We start from the raw sequence: 12700 nt of genomic DNA on the forward strand, positions 1-12700 counted from the left end.
GAGTCCCCACTGCTCAGTACCAAATCAGAGTGAAACTCCCCTTCTTGGCTGTTTTTGTCAGCCACAACCAGCCAACTTAAGCATGTCTGACTAAACTCCTAGAACTTACTACCTGTTCAGAGATTCTGTGTCCTTACAAGCATTGATCAAAACAGTTTGTATGGTGGAGAAAAGAGGACACTGACAGATTAAAAATAACCCCCAAAACAAACAGGAGGGCAAAAGTGGGTTCAGATGCAGCACCAGTCAAGAAAACCCACTGTGGCATGGCAAGAGAGCCCTTGGCTGCTCCAGCACAACAGTCCTCCAAACCAGTGCCAGGCTAGCTGAGAGCAGTCTGTAGAAGGTGGTAAATATGTAATTTTGTAATTAGCCAGCAGCCAACAGCTTCACTCATTAGGTGTAGTTTATTTAGAAAAGACAAAAGCTTGCACAGTTTTGTAACCATATACAGAAATGAAACCATCTGAAATATATTAGTTTTTTCCCCTGTATATTTCCCTTTGTTCTTGTGTTTAGGATTCCCGTTTGAGCAGTACATACGCTCCCATCACTGCCAGGAGAGCATACTGCAAAGAAACACAGAACACAGACTCGTTACAACTCTTCTCCACTGAGCTCTGAAAGCACAAACTGTTCAAATGGTGCCCTCTCAAACATCACACCTTCCACAATTACAGAGCTCTGGTCCTATAGAACCGCAGGAAGATTTTAAAGTGATCCAATTCATCATAACCAGGCATCACAACTGGATACACTTAGCTAACAAAATTCTAATAAATTATGTTTTCAACTCATTACAAACAACAAATTCTACTGCCCAACAGTGAGCAAGGAAACTCAGCTCATCGTACGTTAGGTACCAAACCACAGACACAAATTTATTAACCTGTATGCTTAGAGGCAAGGTTCTTATTGTCTGTACTTGTTATTTTAGCAATTCAAGTATTCAAAATATCAGTATACACACCTTAAATTTTGGGTAGTCATTCATTATTATAGTTACCATTCCTACGTAGGGCAAAAACCTGTAATTGATAAAACAGGTGAATGTAAAATTAACCCTCAAATATTACATGGAAGTATTTTAATGCTACTCAATCTGGAACATTTCGGTGCAATCTCATCATTTACACCTGGAACTAATGCAGATCTGAATAGGAAGTAAAATTCATTAGTTTTCCTTATTCAAAGTTATCTGAGAAAATCTGAAGAGATTTCAGCTCAACTGGAGAAGGGGACAAAGTCAAAAGCTCAAACCTTGCATAAAATTCCTGTGGAATGCCAAGACAATTTCCTAGGAATTTCCAGCAATTACAAGGAGAAGCTGGTTAATTTTGTATTTTCAGGTGAACTATTTGTTAAATGTCCTTTTTTTTCCCCCACACTCCACATCAGTGGGAGGACTACAGGAAGCAACTTTTCCAGGTTTTCTTTTTAATTACAATTCTATTTAAGAAATTTAAAAAAATACATCAGATCTAGTTTGTATCAACAGCAGAACCAATTTAAGAGCTAATTTTTCTGTTTAATTACAAAGTACATTTTGCTTTACTTACCCTCTTGCTCTTCCAACAACATCTTTCTTCTCTAACCAATTCTGACCTTCTTTATACAAGCCTCTATCATCAACTTCATTATTATCCCCTTTAGTCAGAAATTTGATGTTCCCATTTCCTCTAGAAGGCAATGAGGTGATAAATTAAATAGCACTTAATTTAAAAATCTCAACATCTACAAAGCAAATGAGGATGAAAAGTGCTACAAGATTAGATAAGAATGTTTGCTTTCAGCCCTGCTTATTGAACAAGCAGCATTAAATCATTAACATTACAAACTTTACTGACTTTATCTATCAACAGATATTGACAAGAAACGTTTTTTGCAACACTCCTAGATTGTCAATTGATGTAAGCAATTACACAATTGACATGAAAGGGACATTGTCCATCCAGGCACTAAACTTCCTCAACAAATGCCCTGTGTGTTTATCAGCATCTTCCACAGAATACAAATTCAAATAAAGTTCTTAAGTTCACAGTCTTGAAATGAATTTTGCTCAAGTACAGAAATTAGGAGTTCTCATAAAGACAAACTAGGTAATAAAAAAATTAAATAGGTGATTCTAGGAAATTTTAAAAAAGCATGGAAGAAGAGAGATTACTCAAGAAATAAACACCTTTAGTTCATGGAGCAAATATGTCAATGCTTGCCACCTCCAGCTCAGCTTTTCACTGTGCAGAACTAGGACAAGAACTGTGGTTTGGAAGAAACTGTTTAGCAGAGCAGGCATCTGCAATCAAGCCCTCTCCCTGCTGCTTTTCAGCAAGAATTGTTGTGGGCAGTGTGGCCAAGAGACACAAGAATAAGAAGAATCTCTTCTTTTATCCTGAGTCAAATTTGGAAAACTTCAGTTAGCAAAGCTCACACACTGTCAGGCTGCACCCTGATTCTGAATCTCCACCTTCCATCAAAAATTTGCTCTTATAACCAAAATCCTAACTATACAACCATGAGCATAGAAGTGAATTCTGCTCCCATGCACATTCCTGCTGCCAGGATTCCTCCTGGGCACAGCTTTACCTGCACCAACCCTGAGCAGCTTCGCTGAGGGAAAGGTCTCAGAGCCTCGAGATGTGTGGCACAGAACTGAGGACAGAAGTGGATCACATCCTCTAGCTGAGCCTTCTCTCACTGCTTATCTTTATTTGCCTTTCTCACACACTAAACCACCATTAAACCGTCACTGAAAGCCATGGGGAAGGAAAGGAGTTTTAGGGACAAAAAAACGCCAAGTTGCATTACTTTTCATGTACTTTGATAACTCTATGAACTATTGGAATGTCTCTGCCTTCAACTTTAAAAACAACTATTTCACCAGCTCTGATTGGGTCGTCATGGAAGTTTGTTAGGAATAGCAGGTCTCCCCTGTGAAAAGCTGGTTCCATGCTGCCACTACAAACAACAAGAAAGAGAGAGTTTGTTGGCATAAATGAAAGAAGCACCATGGAACCAAAGAACAGTGAATTCTTACAGATAAACCCACAATTTTAACTGAGATCTGTAACTTCACCCATTCAGTAACACTGCTCAGACCTTTAACAGAACCCAAATCCCAGAAAGCAATCTGCAGGAGTTTAGTTTACCCATTAAGTGAAAGAACTTTGATTTTAAAAGGTATCACACATTTACTGCTCCTACAAACCTCAGTGGAAACGGGGCCGTGGCTACTGACAGTGTGACTTTTGCCAGAGCCCAAACACAGCTAGAAGAAAGCAAGTGTTTTAAGTCCTTCTTTAAATAGGTGAGATTTCAAATTCCAAATGTATCCAAGGGGAAGGGGGAGGAGACAAAAGGCAAAACAATACCTGGAATTGAAGCAGAAAGCCTTTCCATTGACTCACCTGAGCACCACAACTATGGGGCTCTCACTGCCAGTGACCACGATCAACCCTTTCCAGATCATTAGGGCAGAAGACACAATCATAGCAAAATTTAAGACTTGGTAATATAGCTGCGTGAAACAAGAAAATTGGTTTTTAAAGGCACTGTATTGTATTTAGAAGCACAACACAGAACTTCAACTCAGGTGCACCACAAATTCTCGGCTTTTATGCTAAAATCCTATTCCAACACAAGTCTGGTGGCACAGATTGCCATGTCAGAATCCACCAAACTGCAGCATTAAGCTGGAATCCTCTGTGTGCCTTAGTCTTGGGTTAATCCACTCCTGTGTGTCAGTGACAGAGGCAAACGCTCTGATAAAGGCTTATAAAGCTGCGGAGGCGACCTGGCAAACGATCAAACCTGGTTCGGTCACACGGCGCTGACTCCCTCCCGAGCTCAGAAATATCCCCAAGGGATATGTGGAACACCGGACTATCAGCAGAAGCTGACTTTCTGAGAGTGACTTTTGTTTAAAAAGAGAAGCTGTAGGAGACGAGAGACGACAAAGGATAATTTCCTGCTACTCTCATACTGAAATTCTTATCAAGAAAATCACTGATTTGACTTTCTGCCCCCCAGTTCTCTTGCTCCGCCAGCCCTCCCAGCAGCGGATACGCTTTAACCACACTCCATTTTTTTGGTCCTTTTCTCGGCAGCACACGGGGACAGTGGCGGGAAGGACCCTGCACGCTGGCGTTTGAAAACCTCCGCTCCCCGGTGAAGGGGTGAGAGCCGCGGGGGCCCCGGACGCAGCCCCGGTACCTGCCGCTTGTTCATGCGCCGCAGGTCCCCGAATAGATCCATTGCGGCCCCGCAGCGGACCCTGCTGCTCCTGGGCCAGCACAACCCGCGCCCCTAGCGCAGTGCCATGGATGACAGCGGGACCCGCGCTGCTCTCTGGGATCTGTAGTCTCCTTCCTCTCCCGCCCTGCTAACATACAGAGAGCCTCCGCGGCCAGATGAACTATAACTCCCAGACGCACCGCGGCGAAAGGTCCTCATGACGAGGCCCCTTGCTTCTTGCCCGTTGAGGTGCCCGAGCAGCTGGCTATACCGAGGGACCGTCGGTGAACGCTCAGACCCCTCGGCTCGGCGGGAAGAACCACGCCCGCACGAGAAACATCGGGACGGGTGCACTGGTCTCCCGGGGAGGGAGAGTTTTGGGTCAAGGCGACTGCCGCGGTCATCCTGGGGCCGCCGCTGCGTGTGCGCAGCTCATTGGCGGGACGGGGAGCACGTGAGCGCTCGCTCTCTGAAGGGGGGGCGCTGTGAGGGGCGGGCGGGGATGGCCGGCAGGGGGCGCTGTGCTGGGCGCGGGAACGGCGTGAGGGGCCGTGCAGGCGGAGGGGTGTGAAGGGATCGAAGGGGACATCGCACTGTCCTCACCAGCTGTGGGCGGAATCATCTCATGGCAGCAGCTAGCGGTGACCTCAGTGTTTGCTCAGGGACTGCGACACGGCCTCGATCAGAGAAGAGCACAGAGGCCCAGAAAAGCTGCAGTCCTGTGTGGCAGCTCCCCGGTGCCCTCCGCAGTCCTGGTGGCCGGCAGGGATGGGCCGGGGCTTCTCAGAGTGTGCCTGGCAGTGGGTCAGACCCCCAGCAGCACAGGCAGACTTCACACCCATTTCCAGTTCGTCACTGAATGGTTGCATGAGCCTGAAGCAGCAAGCAGCCACACAGATACAGGTCACAGCCCAGAGCCTGATTTCCTGGGAATTAAATGGGCCAAACCGAGTCAGGCATTCACTAAGTTTAAAATTAGCCCCTGAAGACTGAGAATGGGAGAACAGAGAACACATGGAAATGCTACTAAGATAAATGGAAACAAACTGTCTGACCAGAGCAGTGTTTTTGTAATTTGCCAGAAATTCATCAAGACTTTAATGTTGGTAATCAGGTGGACAAGACGGACTAGGACTGGCTAAGAGAGGCAGAACTGGCATTAGATCACAGGGGAAGGTGTGATGCTCTCAGGAATGAACACAAATGGCAAACTGGAAAGCTTGCTCCAAGGACACCAGCTAGGCATTGTTATGAACAAGTTTATAAGTTAATCGATTGTTACTGTTATAAATGTCCAGCCAATTTCCAATTTAAAAAATAAATTTTATTAATTAAAGAAATTACAGAACAAAATTTAGGCAAACCAGCAATCGAAAGTGCAGTGGCGATAACCCAGGATCAGCACTGGGTGAACCTTAGCCACAGCCTCTATCGCACTGTAACCCTCTCCAGTTCACAAATTCAGCCCGTCCGGGGTCCCCTTAAATACAGTTTATTTCGCCCGCGGCCCCCAGAGTTCTTTGTTCTATTCAGCCACCCCGTCTCCCGAATAGGCTTTCCGGGGAAAGGATGAATAATAATTTTAGTTTTTCCTTCAGCCATCTCCTCTGCTAAATAGACTTTCAGGGGAGAGATGAATAATAATTTTGGTTTTTCAGAGTGTCTGAATAGGGATTCAAAATGATGAATAGAGGTGTGTCTTCTCCGATACTGCTGCTGAGATAGGTATCTCTTCTTGATGGCTGGTCGTTTCACAGCTTTCTTGCCCAGAGAGGGTCGGTCCACCCTCCTTTCTTGTGGTTAATGGTGGTGCTTCTCGCTTCTCCAGCTCCACCTTGGATTTCCCGGCAGCGGCTTTTGTTCTCTCTGAAACATAATTGCTACAATCCCGGGCTTGAAGCACTGAAACCTGCAACCCCGGGCTTGCTTGTTACATGTATTTTTTTATATACATATAACCTTATAACACGAATTATCCCGTGGCATTTATTACAGTTACCGTGTTCTGTTAATTGTTAAATGCTACCATGTCAAATGTTGATCACCAAGATGAATGCATAGACTGATAGCCTCTGCTCCCCAAAATGGCGCACAATATGCAAATTGTAAAAAACATGGAATGTTAATTCATGTTCTTATGGATTATGGTATGTTAAAAATCATAAGTAACCACTGTAAATATGTTATATGAAAATGTAACCTTAGTTCCAGCCAGCCTTGGAATTTACTGATCCCGAGGCAGGCACCACCCTAGAATTACCATTTAGGAAAAGACAAAGAATTGTCAGGAAACCCAGGCTCTGTCGTTGGCATCAGAAAGGAGGACACATTAGGATAAGCAATCAATCCTTCCTCCTGTGGACAGCCAAGCCATCAGAATATCATAGCTGTTTCAATCTCTGGAGAAGGATGCTTTCCATTCACAAACCACGGTTTCCATTCACCCACAGGAAGCCCAAAATGGGCACCTCTCCTTACCAGAGGAGGATCTTTTCACCAGACCAATGACAACGATGAATGTGAATAACCAGTCCCGGGAACAAAGAGGCTGTGGGGAAATCTTGTGCCGGGGCAAAATAAAGTGTATAAAACCTGAGCCCCAGATGAGGCAAATTTGTGAACTTTGGGGGGGGCTGCAGTGTGCTAGAGACTGCGTCCCTGTTCACCCGTTGATGATCATGGGTCATAGTCAACGTAACTCTGCTGGGGGTTTTTACCGAAATTCTGTAATTTGATTTTTCAATAAACCAAATCATATTTTAAAATTGGAATATTGGATTGGCATTTATAACAAAATGAAAGGACACTGAGACACTGGGTACTACTCAGAGATAAAGAACCCTTAAGACAACGAGCCAGTGTAAAATCCAAGACTAGAAATAGTAGCCCTAGACTAGCGTAGCAGTGGAGAAGATAAAACCACCAACCAAAGCAACTCCACTATTTCACCGTGACCTAAACAGTTCTTCATCTGCAGGACACCCTTAAGACAACGAGCTCAACAGGACTCCCCAGGCACGCCTGTGAGGACGGAAGCCCCAGCTCTGCTGTGTAGCAAAGCTGCCCACCTCCTCCTCCATGTCGCCAAAGGGGGCAGCGGAGGTGTGCACTACCCCGCAGGCCCCCACCCAGAGCTGATTTCTTAATAAAGGCATTAAAAAGGAGCAGGTCTCCTTGCCCTTTTATTTCAGCATGATCTAGATAAGATCCTTCGCCTTCTCACCTGATTATTCTTTCAGTGACACCAGTATTCTTCTACTTACTTACACAGGAGTTCCTCTAAGTTTACGTGATTTCAGGTTAGTTCTCTGCTATCCTTTAAATACTCAGTGAAAAGCATCTGCTACTATTCCCTTTGAGCAGATGCAGTATTCAGAAGTAATTACTAAGAGAGAAGGAAAATATACAAGAGCAGACTCAAAGGTGGTGAAAAGATTCTGAGTTTTCATTGTGCAATTAAGAGTTTAATTAAAAAGATGTGCAACAAAGTTATGTGTTCTGTAGGAATGGGAGCTGCCCACGGAAATGTTGTATTGACTCTTGCCCAACAAAAGGTTTTCTGCAATTCCTCTGAGTAGGTTTTTCATACTGTAGTAAATATAGTATGTTAATTTGTGGTTTTATGAAATGTTATAAATATAGTATGTTAATTCATGTTTGGATGCATGCAAACTGTAAATATGTTCTGTAAAATGTAACACTAGTTCAAATCAGACACAGAGCTGACAGATTCCCAGGCAGGCAACACTCAGAAACCGTCATTCAGAGGAGGACAATGCAATGCCAGGAACTGGAGATTTTGCCATTGGCATCAGAAAGGAGGACACATCAGTCCTCCTCCCAGAAACAGCAGAGCCACAAGCACCCGACCATCATGCTTATCATAGGAGGGGAACACCTGTCCATTCAGATTTTCATCTTTCATTCACCCACCAGAGAGAAATCGACACTTCTCCCTCCCATAAGAGACCCCATTCAGCAGACCAACGACAGCAATGCATTCGAATAACCACCCCAAGAAAACAAAGAACTGTGGGGAAATCCTATGCCAGGGGCAAAATAAACTGTATAAAACCTGGACCCCAGAAGGGGCCAATTTGTGAACTCTGGGGGATTGCAGTGCGATAGAGGCTGCTTTCCATTCACCCTTTGACGATCCCGGGTTATCGTCACCCTAACTCCGCTTGTTGGTTTTACCAAAATTCTGTAATTTTTTTTTTAAATAAACCAAATTATATTTAATTGGCAAAGTGGATTGGCATTTATAACAATACCATACTGTGAAAAATATGGGATGCTAATTCATGTTCTTATGGGTTATGACATATTAAAACTATGAAAATCACTGTATATATGTTATATGAGAGTATAAGTTTCAGTCTGCCTTGAAAATTTGCTAAGACAAAAAGCAGGCACCACCCTGGAATTTAACATTCAGAAAGGAGACAAAGGATTTATGGGGAAAACTGGCCGTCTCCTCGGCATTAGGAGAAGACACATTAAGATAAGCTATCAGTCTTCTCCTCCCTGGATGGCAGAGTCGTCAGATCATTATCGTCAGATCATTATCGTCAGATCATTATTGTCAGCCAACACCCTCATCCGAGCACCATTAGAGGACCATCATCACCCACATCTCCGGAGATGAACTTTTACCATTCATAAATCTGGGCGTCAATACATTCACGGGAAACCAAGAATTGACACCTCGCAGGAGAGGAGGAACTCTTCAGCTAAGCCGGAGACAACTATGAATTTGAATAACTAATTTGGACACAAAGGGACTATGAGGAAATTTTTGCCAGGGGCGGAATAAAGTGTATAAAAACTAAACCCCGAACAAGGCCAATTTGTGAACCTAGGGGGGATGGCAGTCGGCCAGGTACTGCATCCCAGTTCACCCTTGACATTTTCCCAGGTAAAAATAGTCAAGTATCTCCGCTGTAGGTGGTTTTGCCAAAATTCTGTAATTCGATCTTTTTGTTAATAAACCAAAATTATAATTTTAATTGGAATATTGTACTGGCATTTATAACAGTACTATTTAGACAGATTTTTCTTTTTCAATAGTTTTTTTGCCTTTGTGTACAAATCTGCTTGCCTTTATTTTTATAAAAAACCCAGAGGAAACAGAGATTAAAAATGGTGATTGGGACAAAACTATCAGGCTCTACAATCATCATAAGGGAGACTAGCAAATCTCAGTCTCTAAAATCCTAATTGAACATACCAATAATTTACACTAGGGTTCAGAATAAATCATTAGGCAATTAGAAACAATTTGACAGAAACATCTTTGTCAAATTTGCTTTGCTATTGGAAATCTCTGTCATTTCTTGTGGTTATAGCTGTACATTCCGCTTTAGCTATTAATTCATTACATTAATGTTATAAATGCCAGGACAATTTATTACCAAATTCAATAATTTGGTTTATTAAAAATTCAAATCACAAAATTTGGAATCAAATTACAGAATTTTAAGTAATAAAAAAACCAAAACAAAACCCCACAAACAGCGACACTTACTTGACAGAATTTCTCCCGGGAAAAAATGAGTCAAGGGTGACCCAGAGACACGGACCCTGGCAGTATGTGTCTCTAGCTGGGTTCACACCTTGCCCACCTAGAGGCTTAACTTAAATACCCTTAATTTCACCCTCGGCAGCCCTTCTCCCATTGTTTCCACTAAGCACCAGCCATTAAGTTTGTTTATACTCAATTACTGAAAGAATCCCTTGGCCCATTCAAATGCTAATGTCCAGAGTTAGTCCTTGCTTTGAGTAATTTAACCGTCTAGAAGTGTGTGATGATTCCTCTGCACATAGCATTCGATCAGTGTAAGTCCCTGCTTTGAGCCGTAGAAGTGTGTGACGACCCTTCTGCACGTAGCATTCGACTGGTGTAAGTCCTGGCTGTTGAGGTAATTTTCACTGCACGTATGCAAGGGTAGGTTGATCGGTACTCATTGTCTCATCAGTGCCTCATGTTCTCACCTTCTATTTTTGGACCAGGGAGATCAGGAGAGGTGCTTTACAGAAGTCCGTGAAACGTGCGGGTTGAGCAGACACACATACCTTTATACAATATATTATAGTTTCCAGTCTATAATTATTTATAGAACATGAATTAAATAACCCTATTTTCCACATTAATGTTGGGTATCATATCTGCATCAATATGAAAAAAAACATAAGAAACCAGCTTTTGTTTCAAAACACTGTGTATCACACCCAAATTCCTCCTAAAGTAGAATAGATTTAATCCTTACTTTGTGTTTAATTATATATTTGCATTTAACAGTAAATATCTGACACTTTTCTATTACCTGGTCACACAAGGAATGGCTGAACATAAATAGATGAATTTTCATCCTAGACTAGTTGCAATGCTGCCACTCACAGAACAAAGGCAAATGGCTGTCATAGAAGAATGATCCCTGAGTGGGGTTTTTTTGGGTAGTGCTTTAATTCACCAAACAGGCAGAAAAATATTCTTGCCTATTGTGAAGCAGGAATGTAATTTTTGGAGGCAAAAGACAAACCACTCAGCAGGGAGATGGAAGCAACTGAGAGAACGTAAATGACAAAGCCTGCTCAGTGTTAGAACAATAGCTTGCAGTCATTCCTGATGGAGAGGATTAAAAGTGGAAATTGAGCTGGTAAAATCCAGTTCTGTAACAAGCAGAGGGAAGAAGCAGAGTTAGTGTATGGAGAATTTAGAAAAGCAAGAAGGCAGCTTTGTGTTGAGACCTGGGAGGACTGGAGCTGCTCTTTTTTTTGTTCACATAGATGGGACTTTCTTTTGTCCTAGGCATGAACTCACACTTAATTCTGAGACTGCAGTTCCTTCACCTGTTGGTTTGATTGTGCTTGGTGTTTGATAGCTCAGAAAACACTTGGACTTCTCCATTGTTTGTGGTGAGGCAAGAGAAACATTAGGAAGCTGCTTTTCTTCCTTTTCCAGAGATGCTGGGAATCACTCACACCTCTGTTGCGGGCTTTGCTATTTTACCATCTGCATGATATCGATTATTAAAGGTTACATGTATTTTGAAATCTTCCCCTGCCCTGGATGTTTGACTTCAATATTTGTACAGTAGATCTTCTGGAGCTCTGCAGCAAGAAAATTATGCTGGTTTTTTAGTACACAGAAGATGTAGCTCTTGACATTCTGGCAGATTTGCCAGACCTTTGGACACAGCCAGGCATTAGTGCTACCTGTATATATAGTATTGAATGACAGCTCTTTGTTTTCCAGGGGATTGGTCATGGGCACAGAACTGACCCCTCTTCTGGATACTTTTGATACTTGCATTTCATTGCAGTTCTGTAACAGTAGAAAGACTATTTGCTTCCTGCATGCCCATGGATGCACACCCCCACTTTGGAGGCCACTACCTTGGGAGCATGTGTGGCTTTTGTTTTGTGTCACTCCTTTCCTGAGTTTTGTCATGTACCTTGGGAGCTGGTAAGGACCCATTCACAGGCACAGTTTACAACCTCAGTGTCACTTTTTAAGTGTATGAGTCACATTTTGAGTCTGCTCTGCGACCCAGTGTCTGCAGAGCTAATTGGATTTCATCTGAGTGGATTTATTTCAGGGAATACTTTATTTGTGAAAATAATTTCTCTTTCTCGAGAAGAAGGGTAAGGGGAGAGAAGGATCCAGCTATCTGAACATTCAATTGAATTTACTGAATAATGTTCTCTTTTCCTTCCCCTTCTCCCATGGAACAGGGAAAAAAACCTCAGAAACAATCACTAAATCAGGAAATATTGTGCTTGACCTCCAATATTGGTTTGGCCTGCAGAGGTATGGCACTGTTAGCCAAGTGCTGGACTGACCCGGGGAGAGCAATGCTGATAATGCACTGCATCCATATCCCCATCATCACATTAGAGCCATTGAATACAAAATAGCACAATTTGAGAACAGGAAATAAATGAACTGCATAAAGTCTTTCACCAAATTATATAAGGGGACATATCTGAGAAGGGTACTATGCTCAGCTTATTTGGCTAATAGTCACATTACTGTTTCAAATATATTTCTTCCTTCAAAATAGAATCCTGGGGCTCAGAGAAGAGAGCTGTGTAGTGCCTCCAGTTAATTTTCCAGGTGAACCTGGGTCATTCCCAGTGCAGTGCCTCACTGCAATGCTCTCAGTAGGGCCATTTGGTCCCCAGTGAGGAAAACTTTTTTTTCCCAACTATGAAAGAAATAACATCAAAACCAGGTTTTGTACAGTCACTGTTGAGGAGCAAATCCAATTTTTTTTTCAAAGTGAGGAAGTGTCCAGGGATGAGATGAGAAGTGGCTCCTCCTTTTGTGCTCCTGCATCTGCATCCACTTCTGGCTGCAGAATCTACTTTGTACACAGAGCCCGGGGATGTAGGTTAGGAATGCTTGTGCCTTCCATGGTTGACCAGTTCTGTACTTATTTCTCTTGTCAATCCATTTCCCACTGTT

The 12700-nt window shown here is 42.9% G+C and overlaps 1 protein-coding gene across 3 annotated transcripts; it reads right to left on the reverse strand.

Moving 5' to 3' along the window:
- Positions 1-388: 388 nt before the first annotated feature.
- Positions 389-4366, reverse strand: SEC11C (SEC11 homolog C, signal peptidase complex subunit). Of its 3 annotated transcripts, none has more exons than XM_063424469.1 (6): positions 4210-4366; positions 3405-3514; positions 2806-2955; positions 1560-1679; positions 971-1028; positions 389-569 (listed from the first exon to the last, which is right to left on the reverse strand). In XM_063424469.1, exons 1-6 carry the CDS (start codon positions 4249-4251, stop codon positions 516-518), a joined length of 534 nt encoding a protein of 177 aa, XP_063280539.1. In that variant the 5' UTR covers positions 4252-4366; the 3' UTR covers positions 389-515. The 3 variants fall into 3 exon arrangements, with proteins under 3 accessions (XP_063280539.1, XP_063280542.1, XP_063280540.1); XM_063424472.1 differs by having other exon boundaries at positions 4214-4345; XM_063424470.1 differs by lacking the exon at positions 2806-2955.
- Positions 4367-12700: the final 8334 nt, after the last annotated feature.

The sequence above is a fragment of the Prinia subflava genome (assembly GCF_021018805.1).
Source record: "Prinia subflava isolate CZ2003 ecotype Zambia chromosome W unlocalized genomic scaffold, Cam_Psub_1.2 scaffold_33_NEW, whole genome shotgun sequence".
Classification (NCBI taxonomy): Eukaryota; Metazoa; Chordata; class Aves; order Passeriformes; family Cisticolidae; genus Prinia; species Prinia subflava.

Bases quoted from the DNA above. Each gene is read 5' to 3' on its own strand.
- SEC11C (XM_063424469.1), bottom strand. From the start codon at position 4,251: ATGGATCTATTCGGGGACCTGCGGCGCATGAACAAGCGGCAG. The intron at 2,956-3,404 runs GTGAGTCAATGG...TGTTGTTTGTAG, and splicing joins CCCATAGTTGTGGTGCTCAG to TGGCAGCATGGAACCAGCTT. The intron at 570-970 runs GTGTGTATACTG...GTTTCTTTGCAG, and splicing joins ATGACTACCCAAAATTTAAG to TATGCTCTCCTGGCAGTGAT.